The sequence below is a fragment of the Pelmatolapia mariae genome, linkage group LG3_W, assembly GCF_036321145.2.
Source record: "Pelmatolapia mariae isolate MD_Pm_ZW linkage group LG3_W, Pm_UMD_F_2, whole genome shotgun sequence".
Classification (NCBI taxonomy): Eukaryota; Metazoa; Chordata; class Actinopteri; order Cichliformes; family Cichlidae; genus Pelmatolapia; species Pelmatolapia mariae.
The window spans coordinates 86,940,870-86,953,421 of NC_086229.1; the positions used below are offsets into that span (position 1 = coordinate 86,940,870).

At 39.5% G+C, this 12,552-nt stretch overlaps 1 protein-coding gene across 1 annotated transcript in view; it reads right to left on the minus strand.

Moving 5' to 3' along the window:
- Window positions 1-12,552, minus strand: part of dnah2 (dynein, axonemal, heavy chain 2) — a 63,973-nt gene that overhangs the window by 22,900 nt on the left and 28,521 nt on the right. The window contains exons 39-51 of the mRNA XM_063465490.1: window positions 9,754-9,906; window positions 6,645-6,770; window positions 6,134-6,352; window positions 4,741-4,858; window positions 4,004-4,140; window positions 3,096-3,233; window positions 2,777-2,935; window positions 2,499-2,651; window positions 2,113-2,204; window positions 1,845-2,040; window positions 1,430-1,654; window positions 1,166-1,270; window positions 177-365 (exon numbers count right to left, since the gene is read on the minus strand). Of these exons, the coding sequence (XP_063321560.1) occupies window positions 177-365; window positions 1,166-1,270; window positions 1,430-1,654; window positions 1,845-2,040; window positions 2,113-2,204; window positions 2,499-2,651; window positions 2,777-2,935; window positions 3,096-3,233; window positions 4,004-4,140; window positions 4,741-4,858; window positions 6,134-6,352; window positions 6,645-6,770; window positions 9,754-9,906 (2,010 nt within the window). The remainder of the gene's footprint in view (window positions 1-176; window positions 366-1,165; window positions 1,271-1,429; window positions 1,655-1,844; window positions 2,041-2,112; window positions 2,205-2,498; window positions 2,652-2,776; window positions 2,936-3,095; window positions 3,234-4,003; window positions 4,141-4,740; window positions 4,859-6,133; window positions 6,353-6,644; window positions 6,771-9,753; window positions 9,907-12,552) is intronic.

Below are 12,552 nucleotides of genomic sequence, written 5' to 3' on the forward strand. Positions count from 1 at the left end.
TGTTACCCAAAACTGTTTTTAGGCAAGAAAATGTGTAACCAAGTAGATATGTGTTATTCTTACCAAGGTGAAGTTTAGTTAGTAAGTGTTTTATGGAAAATGCATTTTAAGTAGTCTTTGGTTGTACTATTTATGTGCCGTACAACAGAAGTTCATATTGATGTACACAAATGTACCTTGGAGATGTCCCTGAGGTTGAAGAGGTAATGTATCTTGGCTGGAGTGGGAAGAAAAAAGGCAGTGACGCCATTATACAGTTCTAAGGTTGCCTGAGTGAGAATCTTTCCAATGGGCTTCAGCTCCTCCTTAAACTCCTGGAGCTTTTGGTTGATCATGGCACTGTAGATGCACTTGATCTGGGAGGCCTGCATGCAGAGAGGAAAGGCAACAATATTCCCAAAACACAACATGCAGGCATGTCAGTAGCATACCAGGATAATGCAGGTGTAGTGGTTACAACAGCAAGATAATTTCTTACATATTAGAGATTAAAATCTAATTTTATGCTGCCCAATTCACACATAAACCAGGCAAAGCAACTAAAATTTCAAGTGTTTAGATCCTGAATGCAGCATGGCTCCAGCAATTTCTAAAGCAAATTTAATTTAGCTCTTCTAAGGCAACAGAAAACAGGGTTGAGATTGGAGTCAGATAACTGATGCTAGCTGATAAATGAAAATACTAAAAAGAGACGGTGATTAGAAGGGAGCGAAGAAGGGAGTGAACAATAAAACGAGGAAATTATAAACATGCCCAAAACTACAAAATAAGAGTAACAAACACATAAGGGAACAAAGAGGGAGGGGGGAGATGGTAGGAGGTAAATTAGCAGGGCAGCGCACAGGCAGGCTAGAACACAATTGTAAACTTGAGGGTGTTAGAAATGTGAAAGAGAACGCAATTTTACAGCATTTGTGATCGTGGCTATAATTACAATCAGGGTCATTCCTGTAGGGTGCCATGAAAAAAGCACTAACAAATAGCATCAAGAAGAAAACGCCAACAGGAGCAAAACCACAGTCAACACTGAAGAAATGCAAAAATGTGCCTGTGTAAATGAAGAAGGCATTACACAGAGAAAGTAAAACATAACTGTGTGCTAAAATATCACGCTGCTTAATTATTGGAAGAAAAGACAAGAAGACATAAAGAGAGCAACACTTACATTAGGGAAAGTCATATTAATGAGGTTGAATCGACTCTGAAAACGCGGCGTGATGTGAGTCCTCCCACCACCAGGGGGCCCCATTGATGCTAGCAAGAACATGTCCTGAAATACAACAGAAAAAGTGTAGTGTCCTCTGCATATAAAACAGAAAACATTTCACATTGTCACACAGTTTAAACCAAGGCCCTTAGAAAGCAGAAAAACTATCTCTCCAATTATAACATGCCTAACTCCTGCCTTCATTAAAACTCAGTTTCTCACCTTGACAACCTTTAGGGTCTGTTTCTTGCGATCATACCAGAAGCCATAGTCAATCCATAGGCGCAGAAGCTCCAGGGGTGGCTGGGAGCCAAAGAGGTCATGAGCCGGCATGTTGAGGTCATCAAGGAAACACAGCAGGTGTTTCCCACCTGCTGGCACATACACGCCTTTGGTTCTCTTTTCTATGCGACTCTCTATAATGTCCTGGATGTTGTTAGAGGTGGTCTGGACAGCAAACGAAAGATGAAACGACGTGAATAATCATAAAACTTTAAAATATTTCTTCAGAGGATCTACCAGCTTATAACTGTGACCAGAACAAATAGGCACTAATTAGGCCTAATTAAAGCACAGAGATAAACATCAGCACACACATGGCATACACAGCTGGACACAGACTATACAATGAACTGACCTGTGAAGACATGTTGATGGTGAGGGTCTTCCATTTGTTATCTAAGCCCTGCAAAATACTATGGGCCACTGAAGTTTTACCAGTGCCCACTGGCCCAGTGAGCAGCACAGGGTAGTGTTTCAACACCAGAGCCTTAACCAGTAAGTTATAGCGAACGGTGTCCACAGTTGGAACCATAATCTTATAGAATGGAGCTCTGAGGGAAAAGACAGGGAGATACATAAATATGTCATAGATCCAGATCACATAATAACATCTGATTACTTACGAAGCATTGTAGCGCCAGCCTTTTGGCAATTTATCTTCAAATGAAGCCCAGCATTTGTTCTTTGGGTCCACGTAGTACTCATAAACTGTGTCCTGCAAGAATTCATATACCTTAACACTTGACACAGGCTTGCAGGTGTGCAACCATCTACTCAACAAATTCATAGAATTGAAAGGTTTGAGTGATAATTGGGGAAAAACAGGTTACTGTGTTGGTCTACTTGTTAAAATTTTTGTAAAAAAATAGTTTATTTACAATTAGAAAATAAGTACACTTGACACTGGTTAATTCCCTACCTTTATTGGGGAATGTAATGAGGTTATAGAATAGAAGTTAACTCATTTCATATGCCATTAGTGTGTAAACAAAAATGTTCTCTGGAAGACCTTGGCAGGGAATGTTCCCTCCATCTCCCGTAGGAAGTTGTCCATCCTCTTGCGTCCATCCTCGTCGACAGAGGTACATATGGACCAGATAAGGCTGAAGATGAACCACAGTTCCACCATCCTACCCAGGTTATCTGTGTCTAAAGGATTCACCTAAAGATAGAGCAAAAGAAAAATGCATTTAGTTACACCTATTAGAGATCGACAATTCATCACTGTTGTGGTGCAATTACCCATGGATGGGATTACAATCTACATTTGCACTCTGCTTATTATACCCCACTGCTCGATGTAGCCAGGGAGTCATAGAGGCGGCAGAGAGAGGTGACGCCATTAAGTTTGGTGATGGGGATCAGCTCCTTGCAGTTGCTCTTCTTATAGTTGATCGTGCTCTCTATGTACTTCTCAAACAAGGGCTTCAAATGGTTCACTTCAGCCTGTGAAGTGACATAGAGTGACACATGGAAGTAAAGAGAACGGTGCCAGAAAAAAGAAAACAACATTACTAATCGTGGTTTCCTCATACTCGTTAACTATACATACTCTTAACTGAAATGCATGTCCTAATGAGAGTTATTATGAGTGACTATATTGTACTTTGTGTCGCTTGTCCAGCCAGGACTGCACAAAAGGTTTCCATCCCAGATCAGTATAATCATTGTAGACCATTCCACAGCGGGACACCGTAGCTGGAGAAGCCACTGCTAGGTTCTCCACCTCAAATAGAAGAGACACCTGCAACAAATGAATTGTAGTTTTTATACATATTCACTAAAGCTGCATACATAATAGCAATATGGTAGCAATGTGGCAACCAGTAATTAGTCCACAGTAATTGAATGAGATCTGCGACTCAGCAGGTGAAATAACTGCTGGCAACAGGAAGTAAGCATGACCTGAGATAAACTTTTCCCAACTTCCAGTCAACCGATTAAAGTGACTACCACTGAGAGTGACAATCGCTGTTTGACATATAACCCAGTAGTAAACACACCTAGGGTCACCTAGGCAACCGAAGCTTGAAATGTTTGCAAGCAGCCAGCTGTCAGCTTCAAAGCTATGTGGACAAGTGAATCTCTTCCAGCGTGTGCACAGCTTTATTGTCAGCATGTGTGATTCAGCTCCGTCCCTCAGTTAATCAAATAAAGCACAGACGATTCTGGGTGATGATAAGCTGAAATTTTCTTCCATTTCATATGTGAGCCGGATAACAAGGATTAAGCCACTTGAATGCTGCTTCTTTGTCTTATAAAACTAATCTTATCATGTGTTTGAGCTTTTGCTTTTCTGGATTTACTGAACAGAATCTAAAACAGTCTGGCTGAACAAAACTATTTTAGCCACTGCATTTTTGCTGCTTTCCTTGCAGAAACTGATTCAAAACTTGGCCTTCTCACCAGCACACTGGAGCACTTGAAGAGTGCGACCATAAATGATATTAGAAAAAGTCAAAGGTCAAATAATGAAAAAATGCCCATGAGTGTTGTTTCATGATCTGTTCTCACCTGCTCAGGCATAGAGATTCTCTCTCCGTTGATGAGCGTGAGCACTTTGTTGTCATCCATAACTGAGTTCATACTCTCAATCCAAAGTGTGTCAACTGGCCCATCAAACACGATCCACTTCTCATCTGGTTTCTCATCTTAAGTGAGGAAAGGAGATATTTTGACAGAGACGTGTGTGATAGCAACATTCACACTCACAACAAGAAGACAGTAAGAAGTTGATGTATTGTTTAATAGTTCATAAAAATAGAAGCACTGACTTTCAATCTTTAGATCTCTCCTTTGTAAACTGGCTTCACACTGACACTGATGGCAAGAAACTCTAAAATCAATACTATGTAATATACATTTTGAAACCAGTGTTGTGAACAAGATCGATTAATTATTTCTCTAACAGCTCAAAAAAAAAAGGAATTATCCTTCGTTAGTGCTGGATCTCATTTTAAATTTTGACTATTGTGACAAGTGAAGCCAATAAATGTTGTAAATGAGCTCACCCTATGTAAGATTAAGCAGATAAAGCTGCACAGCATGCTGTAGCTTCTCAGTACTCAGTGAAGCTCCAAAGTGGCAGTATGCATACGCGGAACAAAGAACTTTGTTTTCATCATGACTTTAAAAAAACTGAGCATATAAAAAACTTCCCTGTGATGTTCAATTTCAGTCAGTTTAGAAGGTAGAACAGGCTATGGGGAAGAATCATCCATACAGTGTGTGTGTTTTTCTGGGGTTCGCACCAGCGCAAGCTGATCTCATGAGGGATGACAGCACTCCATCAGTCCACTCGTTAGTAGAGAGATCATTCTCGCCATACAGCTCTCCTAAACTGAGGGCTTTGGGATTCAGAGGATAGTCCTGTCAAATGAGACATGAATGGTAAAAATGGAGTCATCTGTTCTGTTTTAAAATCATGGAGAGTAGCTTGTAAAGAAATGCAAGGGTTTATTTAGATGAATTTAACCAAACTAATGTTCACCAGTTGCATAAGTACTTATATATATAGAACAGAAAAGAAAAAATGTCTGAGCTCATTTTAAAATTGCGTTCTTTCTTCAGCAGATCATAGTCCTGCTACATTGTTTGCAGCACATGCAGCAGAGTTTGCCACATGAGGATCTCATGTATCATTTATAGGCTGTAAAAAACCTAGATAAGTGAATGTAGTTGAAGACAGATCAGTCATAAGATGAAATACACACTGATGTAAATGAGGCAACAGTGTTCTAATTTTGTTTATGTTTTGCTCTTTACTCATTAATGTTTAAACCAGCAGCAAGTTTTTTTTGTTGGTAACTTAATGCAACATTTGAATCTGGGAAATATTGAACCGTTTAGATATTAATATGACACTTTGTCAGCTCTCAAGCATAACACAAGCTTTAGTAAGAATTGGATTTCAGCTACATTATGATAAATATTAAAAAAGTGCCAGTGGTGGTGGAGAGTGAGTCTACAGGATCTGTTACAGAGGGAGTTCATACTGTGAGTGTTTCTCTCAGTGATGGGCTTGGAGGAGCAAAAGGTCACACACTTAGAGACTTATGTGACTTCCAATTACTTCACTGAGAAGAGCTCTGCTGAAATGATGCTTCAGTGTCTAATGTGGAAGAAGAGGGAGGGTTCAAACTCTGGACAAAAAGTTGTCTGTCTGGGACAAAAATGTACAATGGACACAGGCTTTGACCTCATTTAATCAAACTGAAGCAAGCAGCCAGCTTCAGTCCCTTTAATTCATGTTTGCCTGTTTAGATCTAATCACTGTGATGCTTACTGCCTGTTCTGTAACTGCATGAAAAAACGAAAAAAAGAATCCTGTGACAGTAGTTGAAGTATCATAGTTGCAGCGTGCTCTCCTGGGAAACCCATGCTGAACAGAGCCATCTATGCAATCATGTTGATAAGTGACACCAACCGCAATGCAGTACTTAGTTTTTTTCCAAAACTGCTCATCCAAGAAACTTCACTCATTATTGTATTTCTTTAGGTTCATCAGTTTGCATGCATTTTTACCATTAAGAAAACAAACTTCAAAGTCCGGCAACAAAACATTCTTTCTGATTAAAAAAGCAAGCAGTATTACAATTTAAAAAAAAAGAAAAAAGAAATGCTTTCTTCTCTATCCTAACTAACCTGGACCTGCTGAAAGCCTGGCTCTCCTTTTTGATGCAGAGCAGTCATGGCATTTTGTAGGGTCCTCCAGGTAACACTCTTAGCACTGCCTGTCTTGCCCACCAGCATGGAGGAGTGTCGAGAGTTTTTAGTCTCATAAAGTTGGATGACTTTGGTCACGGTAAAGGGTGTCACCTGCAAACCACTCCGATTAAGCTCCTCCTCCACGGCTTCCTTTAACTGTGAAAATAAAGAGACCAAAGATAGACAAGGAGTCAGTGATCGGTGATGCACTAAGTGAGACTGCACATATCAGAAAAAAATGATACATTATGAAAGATCATAGGGTCACATTTTTTAAACGTATTTTTGACATCTTATTGCACAAGAACACTGACCAAAAGAGATATTATATTATTTGTTTGGCTTTGTGCACACAGGGACACAAAGACATTCCTGCAATGTTTCCATTTTTTTACCAGTTGTATATCAAATCCGTGCTTATCTTGACTGCTGAATTAGATTAACTTACTTTGCCGTAGTCTATTACAGGTGTTTCTACGGCAGGGAACAAGTCTTGAATGATTCCACTGAACAATGGCAGGTCAGCAGAGGTCAGCTTAGCAATGTTCATATCCTTCATAGCCATCAGTAGGACCTAAGTATACAATTACAGGAAGAGAGTTACTCATGATTTCCCAATGGTCAGCTTATTTTTTAGATCTTTATTCACTAGATAGGAATGGAATAACAGGACAGCAACAAGAAGCAAGCAGCGCTTGTATAGTGAAATCCAAAAATAGGCATTAATTAAAACACACAGTAAAGCGATCGCTCTCCTTTCATAAGAAAGCATTTTGTCATAAAGCTTCATTCATGAATGTTTGCATCCATACTTTACATTATTGCCATTTTGTGACCGCAGTTGGCTACCATCTCTGGAAGCAGAATTAAGGCAGTTTGACAACAGAGCCACAGAAATCTGTATGTGGTTGACATTCTCACGGGCACGTTCATGACTCAGAGACAAGCAGTTTGCAGTTAGTGGTGTGCACATTCAGACTTTGACTCTCCGATGGGAGATTCGCGTGCAAGGCAAGCTGCTGCTGGCTCTGCTTTTACTGATCTGAGATCAGTTATGAACTGCACTTTGTGTAGAAACACAGTTAGCATTAGCAAGTAAGTTAGCACTCTCAATTGTGGTTGTAACAGATGAGTTTTCTCTTTGTAACCATCTCGTGTGCTGTAAGAAACTTTTAATAACTCATTTAGCACATTAGGAATGAAACCTTTAATGATGGAGAGGGGGACTTCTGCCATTTATGCCATGGATAAACGGGCACGATGAGGTTCACCAACACTTTCAGATTAACATATCTGAAAAATCACTTAGTTGACCAAATGGATAAAGTTTAAACAGGTGTTTTGCTAATATACCAACTTCAGTTTTTATTAATATTTCATCCTCCTGTAGATACATACAGTTAACTATGCCACATGATATGATGCTCAAGGCTTTTAATTCAGCTGTGACTGTTTTTTAATGATGCACTACTGCAGAGTAAACAGAATATCAAGTGTTTAAAACAAGCTCAACCTTAAACATCTGCACCAGTAATACTGATCTATAACAACACTTATGGGGAACATTTTTCTCAAGAATAAATATTATCTACTCTATGTAGAATTTTATGGGGGTCTTTGTTCGCCTTCCTTTATAACTCACTGCACGCCACTGATTTCCAGTCACAGCAAACACATACACCGCGTTCCAAACTATTATGCAAATTGTGTTTAAGTGTCATAAAGATTAAATAAGTTGTTTTTCAATTAAACCCATGGATGGAATTGTGTCTCAGGACCCTTTGTATCACTGAAAAGACTCTCGGACACCTATGATCATTAGTTGCCAGGTGAGCCCGATTAAAGGAAAAACTACTAAAGAAGGATGTTCCACATCATTAAGCAGACCACTATTTTCAAGCAATATAGGAAGGAAAATGATCTCCCTGCTGCTGAAAAGCGTGAAATAGTTGAATGCCTTGGACACGTAATGAAAACCTTGGATATTTCATGAAAATTTAAGCGTGATCACCATAATGTTAAGAGATTTGTGGCTGAGTCAGAGCACACATGGGTTCATGTGGATAAAGGCACAGTGATGAAGGTTTCTGCCAGACAAATACATCAGATTAAGAGAGCAGCTGCTAAAAGGCCATTACAAAGCAGCAAACACATATTTGAAGCTGCTGGTGCCTCTGGAGAGACTTGCAGTTGTGCATAAACCTTCTATTCGGCCACCCCTAACCAATGCTCACAAGCAGAAACGGCTGCAGTGGGCCCAGAACTACATGAAGACTAATTTTCAAACAGTCTTGTTCACTGATGAGTGCCGTGCAACCCTGGATGGTCAAGATGGATGGAGTGGTGGATGGTTGGTGGACGGCCACCACGTCCCAACAAGGCTGCGTCGTCAGCAAGGAGGTGGTGGAGTCATGTTTTGAGCCTGAATCACGGGGAGAGAGCTGGTCGGCCCCTTTAGGCTCCCTGAAGGTGTGACAATGACCTCTGCAAAGTATGTGGAGTTTCTGACTGACCACTTTCTTCCATGGTAGAAAGCGAAGAACTGTGCCTTCTGCAACGCAACCATCTTCATCAAGACAATGCACCATCTCATGCTACAAGGAATACCTCTGCATCATTGGCTGCTATCCGCGTAAAAGGAGAGGAACTCATGGTGTGGTCGACATTCTTCCCTGACTTCAATCCTATTGCAAACCTTTGGAGCATCCTCAAGCAAAAAAATATGAGGGTGGGAGGCAGTTCAGATCCAAACAGCAGCTCTGGGAGGCTATTCTGACATCCTGCAAAGACATTCAAGTAGAAACTTTCCAAAAACTTAAAAGTTCCATGGATGCAAGAATTGTAAAACTGCTATCAAAAAGGGGTCCTATGTTAATATGTAACTTGACCTGTTAAGATGTTTTTGATTGAAACAGCTTTTGATTTCAATGAAATTGATCTACTAATGCTGCAAATTCAACAAATGGCCATTTTCAATTCTCTACAACCTATAAAATCTTTTGAAACTCTGTGTGCGTAATAATTTGGAATAGTGCATTTTAAGTATTTTATTTCTGAAAAACATACTTTTCATTGGGAGTTTTGTTCAGTAACGTTTGAATTATACTCTATTGGTCGATGACTCGAAAATTATGCCAACTGTCATTTGAATCGACTATTTAGGAAAAACAGAGAAAAATATCATTTGCATAATAATTTGGAACGCGGTGTATAGTTATGCGCTCATATGAACACAGAAAACAAGCCTTTTCAGTGTTTTTGGAAAAACCTGACACATTTTTAAAGTAAAAAAAAGCAGTGTAAATAAATCAAATATTTGTTTTTTTTCTTTATCTCTTATTTTGTGAACAATATCATTTAGTTTCTGTAGTGTGTATGGCTGTAGATGCCTAAGAGTTCCTAAAAGATAAAAGTTCCAGTATTTATATTTTTATTCTTTTCAATTTCCTTCAAACCACGTGTGTGTGTGTGTATGTGTGTGTGTGTGTGAGAGAGAGACAGAGAGAGAGAGTGTATGTGTGTGTGTGAGAGAGAGAGACAGAGAGAGAGATACATACTTCTTCATCAGGAACATTTGGGCAAGAGCGCCGCTTCTTTCCAGCAAAGCGAAGCAGAGAGGTGAGAGCACGAAGGCCAAAATCATAGTGGTCCTGTTTGGACAGCTGCTGCACCGCCAGAGAGTACAGAGTGAACACTTTCTTAGCAAGGACCTACAAGGACAACATCAGAGGGAAATTAAAATTAGCATAAAGACACACAGAAAAAAGGAGGAAAAGGGAAGAAGGGTACACAGGATTAAAATTACAGTGTGACAGAAATGAGACAATCCACAAAATGCAGCGTGTGTATTTAACCACACCAGCAGCTTCTTCTGTGGGACAAAACATTAATGGGTATGTAATCTTCATGCTGCAAGAAAACAAGGTTAATAAAATAAAATGTCCATTTAAAATGTTCCAAAGCTGTAGCTGTGGAAACCCTTTTTGTGTCTGTGTGTACTGTACTGGATGTGAGTATTCACAGCTCATGCACAATTACCACTTTCATTTACTTAAGCTTCACTAATGCTTCATTTGCATACTTATCATTACTTGTTAAAGCATTATATGAAAATATTTTTGATAACAGGAACCAAGACCTGCCCGAGTTGGTGTCCTTTATGTATGTATGACTCTCCAGTCTGCACATACACAGAACAACAACATGCACTTCTAAATTTAGCAGCACTGAGAAGCTGTGCTGTTTCAGTACAAGTGTGTTTTTGTTGCCCTTGTTTCTTGGTCAGTATCCTTAATTGTCTAGACCTTTGGTTAGTTGCAGCTCCCAACAGGATTCAGCACTGAAAAAGAAAAATTTTACCTAGAAAGCGTGAAGAGTGTGTGTGTGTGTGCGTGTGTGTGTACGAGGCAACATTACAATATGTTTAAACACATCCCTGACTATGGAATGCAGAGCCTGCATATTAACCCTCAAACACAGACACCTGGAGTCAGTGGCCCTCCACTCTCTCCAATGCTCACACAAGGTCAGAGAGCACTCATCTTTTACCAGAGGGAGATCACATGTGTTCAGCAAAGTCACAGCAAAGAAGGCTTCACTTTAGGTAGATGCAAATAAAAAAAACACTAATACACTAACAGGTACCACTAAAATGTGAGGCATCATTTTGGAGCTACATGGGTTTTTAACCCCCCCACCTCCTCCACATGCCGTGTCTTTGAATAACCGAGTGGCTTTGTAGAATGTGATGAACTTGATAAGGTCAGGCAATACTGGTAATAAAGATGTATCTTTATCTGTGTAAAAATATCTCATCTGCTGATTGGTTCAGCTCTTCGTTTAAGCTGTGATAGTTTAACACGATACAGAAATTATTGTTTGCATTCAGAACTGTGTAAAGGGTAAAACTACCGCACAGATAGCATTTCTTAGGCTGACACCTGAGGTATGCAGATAAAACCTGCACAGAAGTTAGACTAAAGAGGCTTAAGTGAGGTTTGTCAACAAAAAAAGCAAGAAAGAAATCCAATCTGGTGTATCATCAGGACTCTTACAGCATTTTAGTTTTGTGTATACAATAAGAAATTCAATAATATTTGCTACAGTGGCATCAGTGCAAACAGTCTAATTACTTATACAAATAAAGAATAAGGCAACAGTCATTCAAAAATGAAACATGATAATTACACTTGTTTATATGTTACTGTAGATCAGACCGGCACTGTACAGCCTGTGGTCCACATCCACATGTGAGGTCAATGTAAAATTAGTATTCAAAAATAAAGAAGTATATATCATGCAGTTTATTCCTTTTCACCTGCTTTAGTTTACAGATTGCTCTGTTACTCATCGTTATATATGGGATATTTGAAGAGTTTAAGATAATGGAGGAGCTGGCACCCAAGCACTCAATGAAAGCACTATAGCTACTTTCATTGCAAATATCATAGCAGATGAAGTAATTACACTCTAACCAACATAACAGTAGCATTTTGTATAAAGTTAATTGTCTTTTTTAATGTTATTTTTTTAGGAACAGTGAAGACTAACAGGAAAGACCTGGTGCAACGGGTCGGACTCAAACCCGGGCCGGCCGCTCTCAGCTGTGCGGCATATGATCGCCTGCTCATCCCACTGAGCTAAACCAGCGCCCGAGTTAACAGTTTTTTAGATTTTTCAAAAACATCCACACAAGTGTTTTATGGAGTTTTGATTAAATTGTGATAAAACGTTGGTGTTGTTACTGTGCATTTCACATTTCCATTGCCTAAACGTAACATATCCTCTTATCAGTAGCACTTTATAAAGACATAAAATTAATAATGAGCAGAACTGAGTTCAGCTTATTAGTGTAGGTCTCCACAACAGTTCCAGTTTCTCCTGTGGCCCCCTGGGAAAATTAAATTAGAGTAAATTTAAGGCATACTAGTAACAATAATTCAAAATAGTGCCATTTTTCACTGGAACTGCTTTCTGGTACAGAAAAAACATAGTCCCTATGGCATCTTAGCAGCATGATGGTACAATGGTTGCAAGAAGGTCTTGGGTTCAAATCCACTTCACAGCTCTGGCCTTTCTGTGTGGAGTTTGTATGGGTTCTTTCTAGCTACTGTGGCTCTCTCCCACAGTCTGAAAACATACATGATTAATTAACTGGTTATTTCAAATTGGCCATAAGTGTGAATGTTTCTCTGTGTTAAGGTATACTGCCAACCTGTGTTGTACGTAAGTGTACCCTGCCTTTTCATCCTATGATAGCTGTGATAGGTTCTAGCCCCCCTACAACCCTGAAGTAGATACATAGATAGATGAAAACTACCTGCAATACTGTCTTTGACCTACTTCGTTCTTGCACC